The 17,240-nt window shown below is 42.7% G+C and overlaps 1 protein-coding gene across 2 annotated transcripts; it reads right to left on the bottom strand.

Annotated features, from left to right (window-relative positions):
* Positions 1 to 1,033: 1,033 nt before the first annotated feature.
* Positions 1,034 to 17,173, bottom strand: UTP25 (UTP25 small subunit processor component). 2 transcript variants are annotated; one of them, XM_015857370.2, is made up of 12 exons: positions 15,427 to 17,173; positions 14,236 to 14,275; positions 13,065 to 13,314; positions 12,052 to 12,264; positions 10,070 to 10,158; positions 8,466 to 8,876; positions 7,339 to 7,558; positions 5,135 to 5,337; positions 3,474 to 3,656; positions 2,962 to 3,074; positions 2,305 to 2,550; positions 1,034 to 1,547 (listed from the first exon to the last, which is right to left on the bottom strand). In XM_015857370.2, exons 1-12 carry the CDS (start codon positions 15,525 to 15,527, stop codon positions 1,301 to 1,303), a joined length of 2,316 nt encoding a protein of 771 aa, XP_015712856.1. In that variant the 5' UTR covers positions 15,528 to 17,173; the 3' UTR covers positions 1,034 to 1,300. The 2 variants fall into 2 exon arrangements, with proteins under 2 accessions (XP_015712856.1, XP_015712855.1); XM_015857369.2 differs by having other exon boundaries at positions 12,052 to 12,267.
* Between the last annotated feature and the right edge of the window lie 67 nt (positions 17,174 to 17,240).

Raw genomic sequence — 17,240 nt, forward strand, 5'->3', positions numbered from 1 at the left:
GTTTTAAAGACAACAAAATCTTACACCTGGTTCACCACAGCTCTACAATCAAGCTGGGCAATAGCTGAGCTGTGGGAACATCACAGCACAAGGGTAGGAAGAAGCACCTGGGAATAGCAACTCCTTTAAAGCAATGCAGACACAGAGGTCCCTGTACCAACAATCCCCAGTCTGCAGGCGTTGCCTCCTGGCAGGACTTCCAGCCTTGGCTTAAAGGTTCCCTACTACAGCATGTGAACTTGTGCCAGGGCAGAATCACCTCCTGTATGAGCATTCCAAGGACAATCTCACATAAAATGTGTGACTGCATCTAAGGGCACCTTCAGAAGGCAGTAAGGATGTTATTTCTTTGTTAATTTGCAAATTAGTGAGTTAGCATTGGTAATCAACATAAAATATGTACAATTTGTCCACACACGTCAAATTTCAAAGCAACTCCCAACGTGGTGCCTTGCTGTAAGCTTCACTGGGGGTCAGAAACCTCTTCACTAAGGCTCTGGAATGCAACTCTTGCTGTTTCTTTAAACAGTCACTGCACTACACCAACTTATCTCCCTAAGTAGCTATACCTCTTTAGCTTCCTCGGAGGTCAGTTACTCATCTGGGCTAAGCACATCCGGAGTAGGAAGAAAATGCCTTAATCCTGTTTTGTGTGCTTGCTTTTATACACGCATCCACAATTCTCCCACATGCAACAGGAATCCTCATTTGCTGCTCTGGCCGCCCTTGCTGCTCAGCTGTAGATGTCCAAGAGGAGAATTTGGCTTTGGCTCTTACTTCTTGTGTGCTACAGTGGAGATATGTCACAGCAACCCTAAATTAAAAGGCAAAGGAAGAAACCACGTGGATTCATTTGCACATCTGCTGAATGATACCTCCCTGGTATGCATGAACAACCACTGGTCTACAAAACAGCATCGGCCTTCACACCCAGGCACAATTGTTCATTTAGATTAAAGTAAAATGTCTCCTTTAATAACAGAAGGAGAGTTTGCCCTACCAGAAAATGAAGCGAAGCTATTCAGTCGAGGGGTGTTTATCAAATTACCAATCTTTACTAACCAGTGAGTTTTTCAATATATAACAACAACTCCGAATTGATTTTCTTTATATACAGAAGAAACCATGCAATCCATGTTTTCTTGAATGACAGCCTATGTTTCCTGTTGGACAGAAACTTGAATACAAAAAATTATGTATAAACAGAATACTTAGCAAAAGTTACTAAAAAGTTTAAAACGCTCTTTTGAAGTTCTTTTGAACATCAAAAGATACATCAGGAGTAAAATCCAGGTCCATCTTATTCATTTTCTCCTGTAACAAAGAGGTGCACATTTTTCTTGGACTGTAGCATTTGAGCGGTGCGATCTATGCCAACCACTGCAGCCAATTTCTGAGCATCGTACTTGGTGTAGAGCACAGTGCAGGTCCAAGTAGCATCCACTCCACTGTCAGTGGCCTTCATCATGTTACAAATCTCACTGTAGAAGTGGGGGTAGGTTGGTAACTCGTAGAAAATGAGGTTCCTAATGCCTTTTATGGTGTACCTGTAGCAGGGGAGGGGAAGAGGTGAGAAGGGTAACTTTGTTACCAATTTTTATGCATTGTGTACGTTAAAACATCAGTCCTATCTCAGTTACCCATTTCAGTGCTGCGGCTCGACTCCACAAACCCTGCATCACAGAGTAAACTTGCCACAGATGTGGAATTAAGGGAGGTCTATTGCTGCCAGGCACCATGACTTCCCCTAAAGTACCAGCCACCATCACTTTCTGCAGTATTCAGCCTCTTTGGCATGGATCTTAGGTGAAGCCCGAATCATTTTGGCTTCATATTCAAGTTTCATGTCCATGAAACTTTTTCTATTTGCCACAACATCTTCTGCTAACAGAAAAAAAGACGTTCAATGAGGAACTTCCAAACAGCTCCTGTCAGGATGCAGCAAATTTTCCAGGTGGTCTCAGCGTGCTATACTGCCTTACTGAACTATTTACATGCCTTCCCCCAGAACTGTATGCAGTTACAGTGGCACAGACGAATGCCAGTAAAGGAAAAAATAACCCAATTTTGCGGGATATATCATTCCATCCTGGCATCATTGGTCTTGGCAGCACGTACCTCCTGAATACAGCCCCATGTACACCAAGGCATTCAGAGAAACTATGGCAACATGCAAAAGTTTTAAGAAGTCCTCAGCGAGATTCAACGGGTTCAAAAGGCAGTGAGGCCCACCTGTGATTAAGGCCACTGTACTTTCAGAACAACACATAAGCAACCCAGAGGAAAACTCAGCCCACAGTTTACCTTTTGTAGAAGTGGAAGCGTTCAGTGAGCACTAAGAACTGCTTCTCTCCCTTGAGGAAGGCCCGCCTTGCTCTGCAGATACTGGCCTTTTTAGTGTATTCACAAATGTGAGTAAAATTCAGCTCCTCTTTCTTGAAGTAATTTCGAAGTCGCACGTAGTCAAAATATGATGGAACATAAATGAGCGTGTGTGACATGATGGCATCACGGTACTCGGGCAAAACTTTGTCGACGAAAAACTGAAACCTAAGTTAAGGAAACATGTACGTTTTAATCAGAATAATACCTGGCTTTCATGACCTCAGACAGGAATATCATCAGACACAACAGACTACTGAGGGTTTTGACTATGCATTTCCTTCTTTAACTTCTTAGGGTTTCTACACCGGTAGAAGATAAAGGGTTAAGGCTTCACCAGTTCCACAAAAACATCAAGGAGATTGGTATTGCTTTCCTATGTTTCATTACCCATTGCCTCTGGCAAAGAGAAATTCAGCATCCCCTGACTCTGTGCAGGGCCCAGCCCACACCAGAAGACTAATGAAGACTTCTACTGTGAAATCCCACTGGCCCTATGTTCTGCAGGAAGCAGTACGCTCCACTAGATCTGAAACTGCAGTCAAGAGGGCACAGCAAAGTAGTCGGAACACAGAGTACCTTGTATCTATTACAGAAGTTAAATTTTCAGCTTCTATCCTCCGGAAAACGTGGGGGAGCTGGACCACAACATGGCTAATGGAGCCGCTCAGCGGCACATTGCGGACAGCCACCTGAGGGAACAAAGCAGGATGGTTAGGAAAGCAGCATCTCAAAAGCAGCCCCATTACAGGCAGCCTTCTGCCAACAGCACACACCTGCAAGCTGTGCTACAGGCTTACATATAACTTACATACTCCAAATTCAGAAAGAACAAAACCTGACTAGCACCTTGAAACAAAAGAATCAAATAAGTATTGCTGCAAAAAGAGTAGCTCTCTATGCCTTTGGCACAGCATCAGAGACCATCACGCAGCACTGTGGAGATTCAGACAGAAACATTCAGGGCAATAGAAATTACTGCCACACAGATGCTTCTACAACTGAATTATGGAATTTTTCCATGCTGGCTTCTCTGCTCCTCTCCCCCTTCATTATGCCTAAAGGCGGCCTCAGCTTTGACATGAACTCACCTGCCCCATGTAATTGAAGCAGTGTTTGTTGAAGATAGCATTAATCTGGGGATCTTGAAGAGCACTGAACAGCAGCGTCTGGCGGTAGTACTTGGACCAGTTATTGAGGTTTGGCATTCGCACTCGGGAAAAGTCTACCCCATGGGAATCCAAAGGCAGCAGGTTAATGTGCTTCATCAGGTGCTACACAGAGACAGAAACATACTGCTGCAGACTGACATAATTGCATCCAGACTGCAAAGAGCCTTAACTGCAGCAAGAAAGTGGACAAGGATAAGCAAGACAGCACAGAATGTAACAGCAGTGATTGCCCAAGATGACTGCCTGGGATTTATTGACCCCATCAAGAGTAATTTACCTAATTTCATTCCACGGGACTCAAAACTGCCATCTCCTCAGCCATCAGTAACAGCAGCCTTTGCTTCTAATCCTCTCCCGTGGGGGAAGCCTAATGGATCTGTTTGTATGTACTGACGTCAGCAGGTCCAAGGTTTCTGAGCTAGAAGCAGCTGAACTGCTGCTCCTAATGCATGAAGGGGCAACCTGGCAATGCCCAGGACTGGTACTGCTGCTGCTGCACAGCAGACAAATGCACTCAAACAAAAACAAAAATGGAAAATGGGCTCCAGGACACTCCAGGAGCATCGTGTAGGCTCATGAGCCTTTGCCAGGACTCCCCAGGAAATAAGACACTTTCAGGCTCATTTAAAATGTACAGTAATGCCAGGCTGCCAAAATGATAGGTTCAGATTCCTCAAAGGTGTTTCTATATGAAATACACAAACAAAAACAACTCCAAACTTTCAAGCTTGAAAACTTCTATTAACCTGCGGCCATAAAACATGGGCATTACCACATACTGGTGGCAATCCTAAAGCTTTATTCATTATACACGCAGGATAAGTCTGTTTCAATTAGGACATGACTAATGCTCGGCGGCTCTACTGTCAATGGCAACAAGCACCAGTGCCCACTGCTTTCTGGAAGAACCTCAGTGAGGTTGGACAAACTCCTCACACAGCTGTGATCTGAGACACGGTGCAGTCAGACAACTGGCAGATTTTCCCCCAGAGGTGACTAAAGGAATCATAACCATCTAATCCTGCAAAATAATTATAGTTGTCAAATAAAAAGCCACTGAAAAAAAAAAAAAAGCCAGTCAATAAAAAAATAAACCCAACCTCACAACCAAACTACGATGAAATACAATAGTAATGCACCGTATCACAGAGTCATAGAACGGCCTGGGTTGGAAAGGACCACAATGATCACCCAGTTCCAACCCCCCTGCTACGTGTAGGGTCACCAGCCACCAGAGCAGGCTGCCCACAGCCACATCCAGCCTGGCCCTGAATGCCTGCAGTGATGGGGCACCACAGCCTCCTTGGGCAACCTGCCCCAGTGTGTCACCACCCTCTGTGTGCTTAACTTCCTCCTAATATCCAAATTCTAAGATCTACAGAGAACAGGTACTGAATACAACCAAAAGCTGCAAGGAAATTATTTGTAGTAAAAGGAAAATAAATATTGGTGGATGAAAATGAACAAACAAGTGTCTAGAATAAAGTCAGTAGAAAACAGCAAAACTATTCATTCCTAACAGTAAGTTGTAATTAGATGAACAAGACACAGTGCAACACAAAAAAACAGGGAAACCGTACCAGAACATGTTCCCAGTTCTGCATTAGGTAAATGTCTGCCTGATCAATTATGAGCATCTCTATGGATGACAGAAAATCGAAGTCTCTCTTCTTCTCTCCCTCTGCGCCAATGACAGTCCTCATACCCAGGGGAGAGGCAATAATGATGTCTGATGAATAAAACGGCGCATATAATCTCATGCTCTTTTGTAGAATAGCAACCCCTGTCAGAACACAAACAGCAGTTCTTAGTCAAAGTTAAGGGCCAACCATTTTCTTCCAGAAGACTCCATAACAGTAACTCCCTACATTTCCTCTCCCTTAGCACATGCTTGTGATTACAGCAGGACAAAACCAATCCAGCTGAAACTTCCCTGAGAATGTGCTTATCTACCCTTCCTCCATTTCATAAGCCTTTGGCAGATTTTCATTGCTAGAACTCTTCCAGCAGTTCTTTTTTTTCCTCAGCTTTTTCATAGCTTGCATGACATTATTGAGCCAAAATGCATTTCTCTTGATTTACTGTTAAAAAGAAAAATAAGAGGAAAGAGGGGCTAAAAAGATGAAAAAAAGCAGTAGAAATGATTAACTACTCCTTTTCACCCTCACCTCTAGGCTTTGGTCCACGTCATTATCTACTGTAGTAACAGTTATTTCAACCTGTCATGAAAGATTTAGCGTGGATCTCCTGAGCACTGATTGCTTTCATTCACAGGGCCACAGGAGACACTACTAAAAGACCAAGGACAAGGTTGATCATGTTACAAAGGCAGAAAACATAGACAGCCCTGCAAATTCTACCAGGAAGGTGCTAGCTGGCTTCTCAAGACACACGTTGCAGTGTCAACTAGCTCATGCATCACTTCTGATGATAAAGGAAAAGCAAGAAAGTAAAGGAGGAAATTGCTACCTATAACTATATGGACACACAGTTTTCTGATTTTAAAATCTCCATTTGGGCCACATTCAAACCACCCACTACACACTGCCCAACACAGGTGCCTTTTCAGCTTATTGCCCTGTCTGCCTGAAGCCAGCGACTATAAGCACATCTGAAGGCACGTCAAGAATTTCACACAGGCACCCATAGGGACATCTCCTGCTGGCTATTTTAACCCAATAATAAAATAATTAAAAGGTTGAATTTCCAGGAAAACAGCACTTATCTCAAAACATGTCGGCATATAAACATTTTGGTAATTCTAAATGTATTTGATTTAAAAATGGGAAAGGATGGTTTTAGTAAGGCATAACAAACATGCCCTGAATTCAATCTTAGTGCTGAAGTAACAGGATGCAAAGCACATTAGGAAGGAATAATTATGCTGCTTCTATGATTTGCTTCTGCAAGTAACAGCACCCAAAGTTCCCCCATGCATTTCTTCACACTCAGTAAGTGGATCGAGGAGACTGTGCTATAGGAGAGGACTGCAAGGCAAATTATTTTGCTACAAAATGTAAGATGTTCTCAGCAAGACAGATACTCACTGGGGAAGCATGAAAGATTGAGTGGGAACGACCTGCACCTTCCACACTATCATTATACCTCTTGGGATGCCAATTTATCTTTCAAGGGACAATCATTTCAAGAAGCTCTTATCTGTCAAGTTAGGTTAGAAAAAAACTGCCTACTCATTGTGGCAGCTCCGGGAACCAAACTAATTCTTTGCACACTGAGTTACTAAAACAGCTTGAAATTACTACAAAATAAGTCGTACATTTGCTGTTTGTCCAATGGTCCCAATTGCTGTCCATTCCTTACTGCTCATAAAAACCATGGGCAATACAGTAGAAAACTGCTTTGCTCAGTACTGAGCTTGAATTTGTTTCCACTGTTACTGATTTTAAGATACACCGTGAATACACTAACTTGACCTGAGATTTTATTGCTTTTTTTTACATAACATGGGTGATTTTGCTGCATAATCAAGATTATCCTCTTTCAAATGAGGTGCGGGCAACCCTGCCACAATAAAGCAATCACTGCATTTTAAGGGACTCCGAACTTGGAGTGAAAATGTTTACTTTTATATTTTCTCTTCTATTTTTTAATGGCAAGGAATGGAATATTTTCAGAAGTATTCATGATGCCACTGCAGACACAGCACAAATACCTCAGAGCCCCAATTCTCACCAGCCCCGATGGCTCCCAGACATTAAGGAAGAACCTGTTAGATTACCCCTCACTTCTTTATAAGCAAAACTCATGTTCTGTGGGTCATTACCAATTCTGAAGTGGTCATCAATGTTGCCAGCGAAGACGGCTTCATAATCTTCAGGTCTTTTCAGGTTGGGGGGCTTCTCGTCTGGGTCAGAACCAAACTCCCCTTTGAAGCGCTTCTTATTACTTACATCTATTTTTCTTTTCTCGTTCACTTCAAGAAGACTGATGAAAATATGCACAATTCGCAAAGCACATTCCCGGAAGGGCACTATTATCAGCACCTGCACAGATCAACAGTTACAACTGAACAACCCAAAAAACATCAATATCCACAGCTGAGCATGTTAAGTAACTGCTTTGTCTTTGAAGTGCCCACATTTGGGCCTCCCAGCAATCAAAACAAGCATCACCCTCCTTCCCTGACATAACCACTGTGCCTACGTGACAAAATAAGACCTCCCAGATAGGTCTAAACCCTGCAGCCATGGCATGTACTTCTGCCCTCAAACAGTCCCCTAGCTTCTGACTTCCTTACTGCACTTCACTGATCTGTTTCTGAAAGACAGATACAAATGGATCCGCATGGAAGCAGAATAAGCCTAATTCTAACATATGGCAAGGAGAGAACATGCTGGCAAACAGTGTGCTCACAAACATGCAGGGGCCTGAAGTTCGGTTTGGTTCTCCATCTCGTATACCCAGCACAATTACAAGCACACGCTTCTCTCAGTTCCCCAAGCAAACATGAGCTCCCTCAGCATGCAGACAAGGATAAAGTCTGGCTCCTGAATGGATGGCAACAACCTCTGCAAAGCACTCCTGGAAAGTCAACACAGAAACCAAAAGCAAGCCTTTGTCAGGAGTGCAGAAAACACTGAAACCCAGACTTGAAACTGTTCAGCAGACAGTTGGCACAACAAGAGGCAGACTAGTCCAAGTTGAATCTACCTGATAATTAACCAGTGGGTGCTGTGGATTAATGACATGAGCCCCAGCACAACGATACTTTGGACTCTGAGGCAGAAAGTCTTCCAGGCACAACCAAAGAGATGTGGAAAGTCACGTGCCTTGCAACACATCAAGTAACAGCAGCAACAGAAATACCTTCCAGTAAACTGCTCAGACATTTTCATAGTCTGACCAGACTCCCAAAGCAGGCAGGGAATCGCATTTCTGAAGCACTCTCACCTTAGGTCTGGTGAGCCCCTGATCCCTGTAGTCGTCACTGTCGGTCCCTGGCTTTTGGTCACGTTTTTTGGCATTGTTGCTGAGCACCTGGGCATTAGCCTTCAGAATGTGGTTCAAGGCATGTAAGCAGTAAACATGACGGATTTCTTCTCCATTTGTTAAAGCATCTCTCTCCGGATAGAACAAGTCCCTGTAGGTATTCATGATACAGAAGAGCTCTCTTTGTAATGGGGTGAAAGAGGAATCACCTGGTTTGTTTCCTGAGGTCAAGAAATGTTTATTCACTTTCGGCCAAGTGGACTCTAAAGTCTTGTGAAGATAAAGCTGTTTCACATTGAATTCTTTGACTGGTTTTAAAGTTGTCTGTTTCTCCAAAGAGGATGAGAAAGTGAGCTGACCCAGCCTTGGCCACTGAAGGAAAAAAAGCAAACAGAAGAGTCAAATGGAGCAGACCCAGTACAACTTAAAGCACATTATCACAGCTTGTTTAATCAATGTCATGAAATTAGAGCAGTTATCTTTTCATAATAAAAGCTGAAACATTTCTTTCAATAAGCAGTCTCTTAGCATCTAACTCCAGCTCACAAGATCTGGATGCATTTTGCAGTGATATGGCTACAACTGCCACCATTTTGCAGGTGAATAAACTGATGTCAGTTTTGCCAGCGCTGGAATCCAACTGACATTTGCAGGTCAGTCACACCAATGCACTGATTTTATAGGCAAATCCTTTCAGTGTAATAAGAAAAAACTCTTGCCTTTAAGTCTCCTGTCACACAAATCCCATTCTATTTCTATAATGTGGCTGCATCAAATTAAGCAAAGATACGCCATACAATGCTTTAGGTGGCACTGGTATTTCTGACCACCATATTAAATAAATAAATAAATAAATAAATAAAGAGAAAAAAGGGAAAAAAATATATATCCCAGTTAGCTCTGACTGCATCACCATTGGGTATCTTCCAAGGAATGTCACCCAACATATGGGTGACCAGAATGTGAGGCAATGCTCCAAAACAAAATCAGATGTGAGAAAGTTAAGAAGCAAAAGTTTGTCTAAAAAGAATATTTTGAAAAACAGCATTGTTTCAAATAATGAGTTGGTTTTATTCCCGCATATTACTGCCACTATTAACTAAAGTACCGAATTCCTCTTTAGCTTCTTGTAAGTGTGTACAAAGTTAGAACCACCTTGAATCAAGAACACGAAGGTGCATCACAAGCACTGCTGAGACTCTGTGTGGCCACCCCAGGAACTCAGCTGCAGTGCACCTCGCTGCACCCCAGCGCCACCACCCAGAGATCAGCCCTGCTTCCACCCAGTGCCAAGAGTAGCACCAAAACTTCGATCTCATGACTACAAAGCAAATTCAAAAGCTCTGACTTTCAGACGTGTCACCATATGCTGACATATCAGAAGACTTTGTATCTCAACTCTCTCTCAGCATTAAGCAAAGAAGAAACACTTCACCAGCAATAGTGACAAAACCTTGACAACTCCAGAGCCAATACCTAATAACAAAATGAAACTACTTCACTTGTATACAAAGGTATTTTTATTCCAGCATCTCGAGAAACTCTGTCTTGCTACAGAACATTACCTTGCTTTGACTTGAAGTCTTCGATAGCATAGATATTTTTTCTACTTCTTTTTCTTCGAGTTCTTTGTCCATGTGCTGTTTAAAGGGATCTGTTTTAAAACAGAAATAACAAAGTCCTGAGAACTACCGCAGCTAATGGCAGGATCAAAAGTTTCAGAACAGATTTGCAAGCGATATGGACAGTTTTTCTGCCGGCCAACACTGCAGCTCCAACCAGCTATTTCAAAGCACTGGGTGACAAGAGAAAGGATGTCGAATTCTCTCCATAAAAATGGAACAGATTTGACAGATTGCCTATAACAAAAAAAAAAAAAGTAAAAATAAAAAAGGAATGAAGGGAAAGAAAAAGCACTTACTAAAGTACTCAAAGTTTAAATCCCAAAACAAATGTTGGACAGGAAAGCACTGTGCAGTAGAAAAGATTAGTGATATTCTGCCTGAAGCTCTGATGCTGATAAACATCAGTTAGCGCTTCCACTCCTTGCAGGTGAAGTGGAATGTCAACAGTAAAGACTCAAGTGAGCTTAATGCCCTCAATTTATGGTTCTGTTGAAGACTTTGCATTGCTGGGCAGTGACATGAGCACAGGTTGTGATAAAGCAGATAAAGAGCAGATCAGAGGAAAGGCAGCAAGGATTGCTGGAAGCAAGCAGAAGTATGATTTATCTCATCAGCAATTCTCTGTGGAAAGAGACAAGAAACTGTAAAATCATTTTATATTCAGAGCCTGATATGCGAAGCTTGTTTTGAAAACCAAACCCTGTATATACCTTGCATCACTGTAGCACTCACTGCCTAAGGAAGAGCAATGAGAGGACACTAGTGCCTGCCAAAGGATTTCTAATCTACATAAAATTATCCACAAGAAGTCCAGACATTTGCTAATGCAGGACACTTGAAAATACTATCCCAGTAATGCACATGAATAGGGTATTGTTCTCTCTTCAGTAGGTTTTACTGATTCCAGCAGTTGTAAAATAAAGTCAAGGAATGATGCGAGGCATTTTCAGCAATTCAAGTGACCCTGAGGATTCACTTTCTGCTGTCTTAGGTGACTCATCTTCCATAATCAGTTATAAAGCCACTTCTGTAAGAATCCACTGAAAAGTAGTGCATTATTTATAGGTTGAACAAAGCTTCTAGGATACTCAGCATGCAGGTGGAAAGCGGTGGTTCTCATTAAAATGCAATGCCAACAGCCTAAGCAATATTCTCGTGGTAACAAGAATGAGCTGTTTCTTCTATCACATGGCCCTTTGATGCTTCCACACATTCCGTGTATCAACCAAGCTGCCTCCCAGATCTAATGTCAGCTGCTGCTCTAAGATGACAAGCCAGCATCACTAGGGATGCTACATACATATTCCTCTCTCTCTCAAACTACGCCATCTGATATTAAAACCATAGAGCATGAAATATGAATAGGAGCTCTGCAAGTGCCAACACGCGGCATATCGCTGAAAGATCACACACCCGTCTGCACAGCTATTTGTGTGACACAAGGTGGGACAACTCCAACAGCAGAGCTCGGATTTCACCCATCGCTGCACCGCAGCATCGGCATTCTGGGCTACACCCTTAAAAGATACCACACAGACTCTCTATTGATGCCTCCCTGACCTCGGTGTAATCAGACTCCTCTGTACATGCTTCAAAACCCAGAGAGCCCTGAGCATTTGTAAGAACACGATAACATCCTCCATGTGTATTTCTGGTTTCCACTGGTTTGGGCCTTACTAGTTACAGCAGAAACCATGCACAAATGCACACCCATATGAGCTACAGGAAACAAACAGTTCAGCTGTATGCATGCGTTAACTCCAAATGTCCCTTATGTAACAGGCTCACACGTGGGCAACACAATAAATAGCGCAGCCAAAGAACTTGGCAACTATACAGCATCTCATTAAAGAGTTTGGTAATTTACATGTTTACAGACACTCAAGAGGCAGATCACTAGCGTACAATAATACTATTTTTACCTTCTGAAAGGGCTTGTGAAGAATTGCTCTCTGTCTTGTCTGCATCACCGTCTCCACTCTCCTCTTCCATGAAATTGGTTTCCAAGCTAAATTCAGCTTCATGTTTCACATCGGTAAACTCCTCAGCTGCTCCATGATTCGGGTCACAGGAAGTTTCCGCCCCATTAGCCTGCTCCTGGCCAAGCGCCTGTTCTGGTGGGTCTTTAGCTGCAACTTCTTAGAGAGAGAAATGTGTTATATTCTCCTGGAAAAGCTATTACCAAAAGCCACTTCTGGCTGCCTGTGTCAAACAGTTCTGAGTTTCACTTTGTCCTTCAAAAATCCTACGCAAAAAGATAAGAATAGGCCTTGTATTTTACCTTTTTTGGGTTGGGCTTTTTTTTTTTTTTTTTTTTTTTAAGCTACCTTTGTCTAACATGCCAGAAGTTAAATAATATAAAACATAATTTCTCTGAGAAAACTTAAGGAAAAATGTATTCAGAGAATACAAGTTTTAGCTTCCAAAGAACCTAAACAACTGAGAAAACAAAGAGTTGACTCCGTCATCCTAGAATCTACTTGGGGACTTCATGAATGAGGATGTCTCCTCATATGGGAGGAGGTTTCCTTAAAATCTAAACACTCTTTCCTCTGCTGTAAGGCAAACCTTTCTCTGTGCTCAGTGGCAGCAGCCAAGCCAGATGCTGTGTGAGAGAACAGCTTGTATCTCCCAGCAAGTGGGTGAGAACCCCTGGTATGTTGCTCCATGTGGATTCTCCCTGCGCTGCTGCACAAACATCTGAGGAAGAAGCAGCAGGCTGGCTGCTGGGAAATGAGCACAGCTACCCTTTGCCCTGCTAAATACTCCAGCAGCTGCTACTCATAATCACAAAGTCGCAATGGAGCAACAGTCTCCCAGCCAGAGGAGCACCCAGCCAACCAGCCCATGTACACCAGGATCAGGGGTAAAACCAGACATTATTCAAACTTTCTAACTGAAACAATAATTGCCAAAGCATAGCAAAAGAAACTACCTTCTTCCTGCTCTGGTACATTATCCTGCTCTTCTTCATCTCCAACAGCTTCTTTGGGCTCCTGGGACCCTTCACTGTCCAGCTCTGCCTCACTCTCCTCAGCTTCTTCTGATTCACTTTCATCTTCCTCCTCCTCACTCTCAGACTCAGGAGATGCCTTCAGGGTAGCCAGAAGCTTGTGATAGACAGAGACTTGTTCCACCTCAGTCTCTGAATCGCTTTCCGCACTTGATTTATCAGAATTGTCAGACTAAATGTGAAAACAATTAACAGCAGCAGTCCATTAGACAGCAAGCAAACACCCTCAGCTCCAGCTCCCATACTACATTTCCTTCTTGTCATTCCAGCCCTTTGCAGATGCAATGAGATTTTCCCCTAATGTCCATTCTATGTGAAGAGTTATCTTGAACATTTCCACACAGATTCTGAAAGGACCATGGCAGACCCATGTCCTGGTGTTTTTTCTGCACTGATTTGACTCAGAGCATCACAAGATTAGTTTCTTTCAGCCTTGGAGAACACATTTGTTCTCGTGGACAAACAGGCCTAAGAACAATGTGCCAGGTTACAGCCAACATCACAGCAAAAACAGGACTACAATCACAGCACCATTCCTTCTTAGCTCCTTTCAGCACAAAGCGAAAACTCAGTAAATGCAATATAAATGCAAAAAATAAAAATAAAAAAGTGCTTAACAGATAAGAGTCATTCATTACTTTTTCCACACTACAACTGTGAAGTCTTTAACTGGTCTGATGACAAAGGAGGTTCACAAGTCCTAACTGAAAGAAAACTGAAGCACTGTAATTTGAAGAACAGAAACGAGCATCAACATTTCTTCATTCAGCAGAGAACAAAGCATCTCATTCTCTAACTCAAGCACCACTGTGTATTAATAAAATAACTTACAGCATGTTTCACTTTTTGCCAGGGCTAAGTAGCATTAAAAGACAAACAAGAATAGCAATATTGTATCCCGTTTCTTCTGTTGTCTCTTGTTGTTGCAGTTACGAGTTTGACACTATACAGAACAATTTGGAATCACAAAAAAAATCATTCATTTTTTCCTTCTAAAAGCAGGTTTTCTAAAAGGAACAACAAGAAAGGCACAGCATTCCACTTCGCTGAACCATACAACAAGTAAAGTGAGGAAGAAATAAAAATATATTACCAGTTCACATATTTGAGTTGCTTCTGGTCTTCCAGAAACCCTGAGAAAAAAAAAAAACACAAAAATATCTTGCTGTCAATGATATTTTGCACAGAATAAACACAGATAAGAAAAGGAAGAAATTGTTGAGCCTCAGAGCAGTTGAAAGAGAACTGAGAGGCAGAGCATCACACAGCTCTCCTTAAGGAAAGAGTCAGGGCTCACCCTGACAAAATCCTCTGAGCTGATGCTGCAGCCTGTGTGTGAAGCCCGGGTGCATGCGATCACAGAATCACAGAATGACCCGGGTTGGAAGGGACCTCAGGGTGACTTGCAGAATCAAACTCTATAATCCAGAGATGGGTTATAAAGCAGGTATGTTTATTCCAGTGTTGCACAGCGCTGGGTGCAAGGGGGATAGCTCCTCCAAACTTGCACAGCGACTTGTAAAATAGTGACACAGATATAGGTACATTTAATACATAGTCAATGATTTCTCAGAATTCTAATACATAGTCAATAGTTCTCGGAATTCTGATACATATTCAATAGTTCTTTAGCATGCAGACCCCCTCTTGTTCTTATCAGGGGGAATGCAACTCCTCTTCTGGGCATCCATGAGGTCTCACTGCTTCTCTGCATCCTCTCTGCTCTCCTAGGCCCCTTGTTTCTTTTACTTGTTACCTTTAAGTTTCCTTTACTTATTTCTATGAACTACCTTTAAGTTTCCTTTACTTGTTTCTATAAACTACCTTTAACTATCCCCCTTTTAGCCCCCCTTTATTCCGAATTTTAGCGGAGCATCTGCTTCCTGCTTCACTGTTCAAAGGATCATGTAGTTCCAACCCCCCTGCCTGGCAGGGCCACCAAACATACACCTTTACTAGATCAGGTTGCCCAGGGCCCCGTCCAACCTGGCCTTGAACACCTCCAAGGACGGGGCATCCACAACCTCCCTGGGCAGCCTGTTCCAGGACCTAACCACTCTCCTAGCGAAGAACTTCCCCGTAACATCCAACCTAAATCTTCCCTCTTTTAACTTAAAACCATTTCCCCGGTCATGAAGGGCAACATTTTAAACTCCCTCCTCAATTCCTGGGGGCTGCTCTCTGGAGCACGGGCTCCTACCCGGGGCACTAAGCACTGACACACCGAGAGGGGTCAACAGACACACGTGCTGCGGGCAAAGCTCATCAATCCAGCAGCGCTCACCGGTCGCACACGGGGTGCTGCTCCCCGAACTGCCGCAGGTGCTTCCTCTGCCTCTTGCTCAGGCCCCGCACCAGCTCCCTGCCGCCACGCCGCTTCCCCATGCCGGCAGCGAGGCGCTTTACGGTACGGCCGTCAAGGGCGGCTGTCGTACTGTCGTACTGCCGTGTGGCGGCGTGCTGAGTGCGGCTGCTTGTGTGGGTTAACGTTTTCCTCAGCTCCTACCTAAGCCTGATCCTATTAAGGGCTGATAACTAAAACTCAGCCAACTGAAAAGCCACACTGACCGGCCGTTTAGTCAGAAACCGAAGGCCCAGAATAGAACAGCAAAGACAATAAAAGACAGCCCTTTAACCTTACTGAGCATCCAACTAGGAGGTGTAAGACTTAGCGCCCAGCACAAGCGCATTGTGATACTATATACAGCCGGGATTTGGCAGGTGGCTTATGTAAAACTAAGACATGTCAATTGGAAGGAATTTGAAGAAAATATCATACAGAATTGAAAGAAGCTGCTCCTCTGGGGCATCATTTAACCAGGTCAGCACATACTTTCTTCCTTACTGTTATATAACTGATATGATTTTAAGAAATGCTATTATTACTAAAAGGAGGAGCAGCTGGAAACTGTGGATAGCAAATAGTTTCAAGGGATAACCAGGCAGTATATCTCCTTCTAAGGGATTTGATTAAATACTTTTTTTTTTTGTTTTCTGGGGCATATTGCAGAACACGCTCAGGCAGCTTCCCCTCTGTCATGAATGGTATCAGTTCTACTGTCTTGAAACACCCACTAAAACAGCTTTGGGCCTCTCTACAACTAGAAAACACAGCTGATCTTCAAGCACAAACTTGGCTTCTCATCTTTCAGCTATTTCCCATTAAAACTGTGTACTTCTGTCTGATAATAACACTAAGCTTCTTTTCTTTAGTGAATGTGAGCTTAAGTACTGCCAGCAAGTATGGTCCAGGCTCTTTAGCTGTCTGGTCATAGGCATTATTTATGTGAATTACTTTAACAGTAGTTAAATTACAGTCAAAATAGGTTTCCACAGCTCTGTGCTACTGCCAGCCTAGTAAAGCCAAAGTGCTTAATGCAGTCTGAAGCCACTGACTGTTCTGCATCTAGCAGTGTCTCTTTTGATTCACAGCAAAGTAACCCTCAAGTTAGCTGAACACCCTTTTGCTATCTGTACTGTTTTTCTCCCTCTAAGCATAACCAGTGTTCAGCTAGACTAGCTTTACTGAATAACCAACCCACCACTTTAGAAAGAGTGGTGCCATGAAATAAAGTATTTAGTACACTGTTTGTCCTATGTACAATGATGCTCTCTAGTATCCATTTACTTTGCAATGTGGTCTTACAGCTACTTAATAAAATTAGACTTAAACCTGTAAAAAGCTGATACTTGTACTGGAATCAATGTGTTGTTCTTTTAGCAAACAGTTAATACTGGAAGTGACGCTATTGGAACTGTAAGAGCATAGAAGAGTCTCATCATGCCTCAGTGTTCCTTAAGATTGCATTCTCTGACTTGTTGCGTGTTAATATGCAAGCTGAATATGCAACTGGGATTTACTTATTTCAAAGCAGCGCTATCAAAAGAACATCTAACAGTTTGGCATCCCTTACCTTAAATATTACACTAACGCCAGCAGGATTTTCTAAGTATTTCAGAATTCAGACGCCACTCATTATCAAATGGAGATCTAGGTTATTTAGGAATATGCTTTATCTTTCTAATAACATTACAGATGATCACGATTTTTGATCAGAGTGTGCAGTCAAGCTTCTTCACTTCATACATGTTCCATCA

Source organism: Coturnix japonica, chromosome 3, assembly GCF_001577835.2.
Source record: "Coturnix japonica isolate 7356 chromosome 3, Coturnix japonica 2.1, whole genome shotgun sequence".
NCBI lineage: Eukaryota > Metazoa > Chordata > Aves > Galliformes > Phasianidae > Coturnix > Coturnix japonica.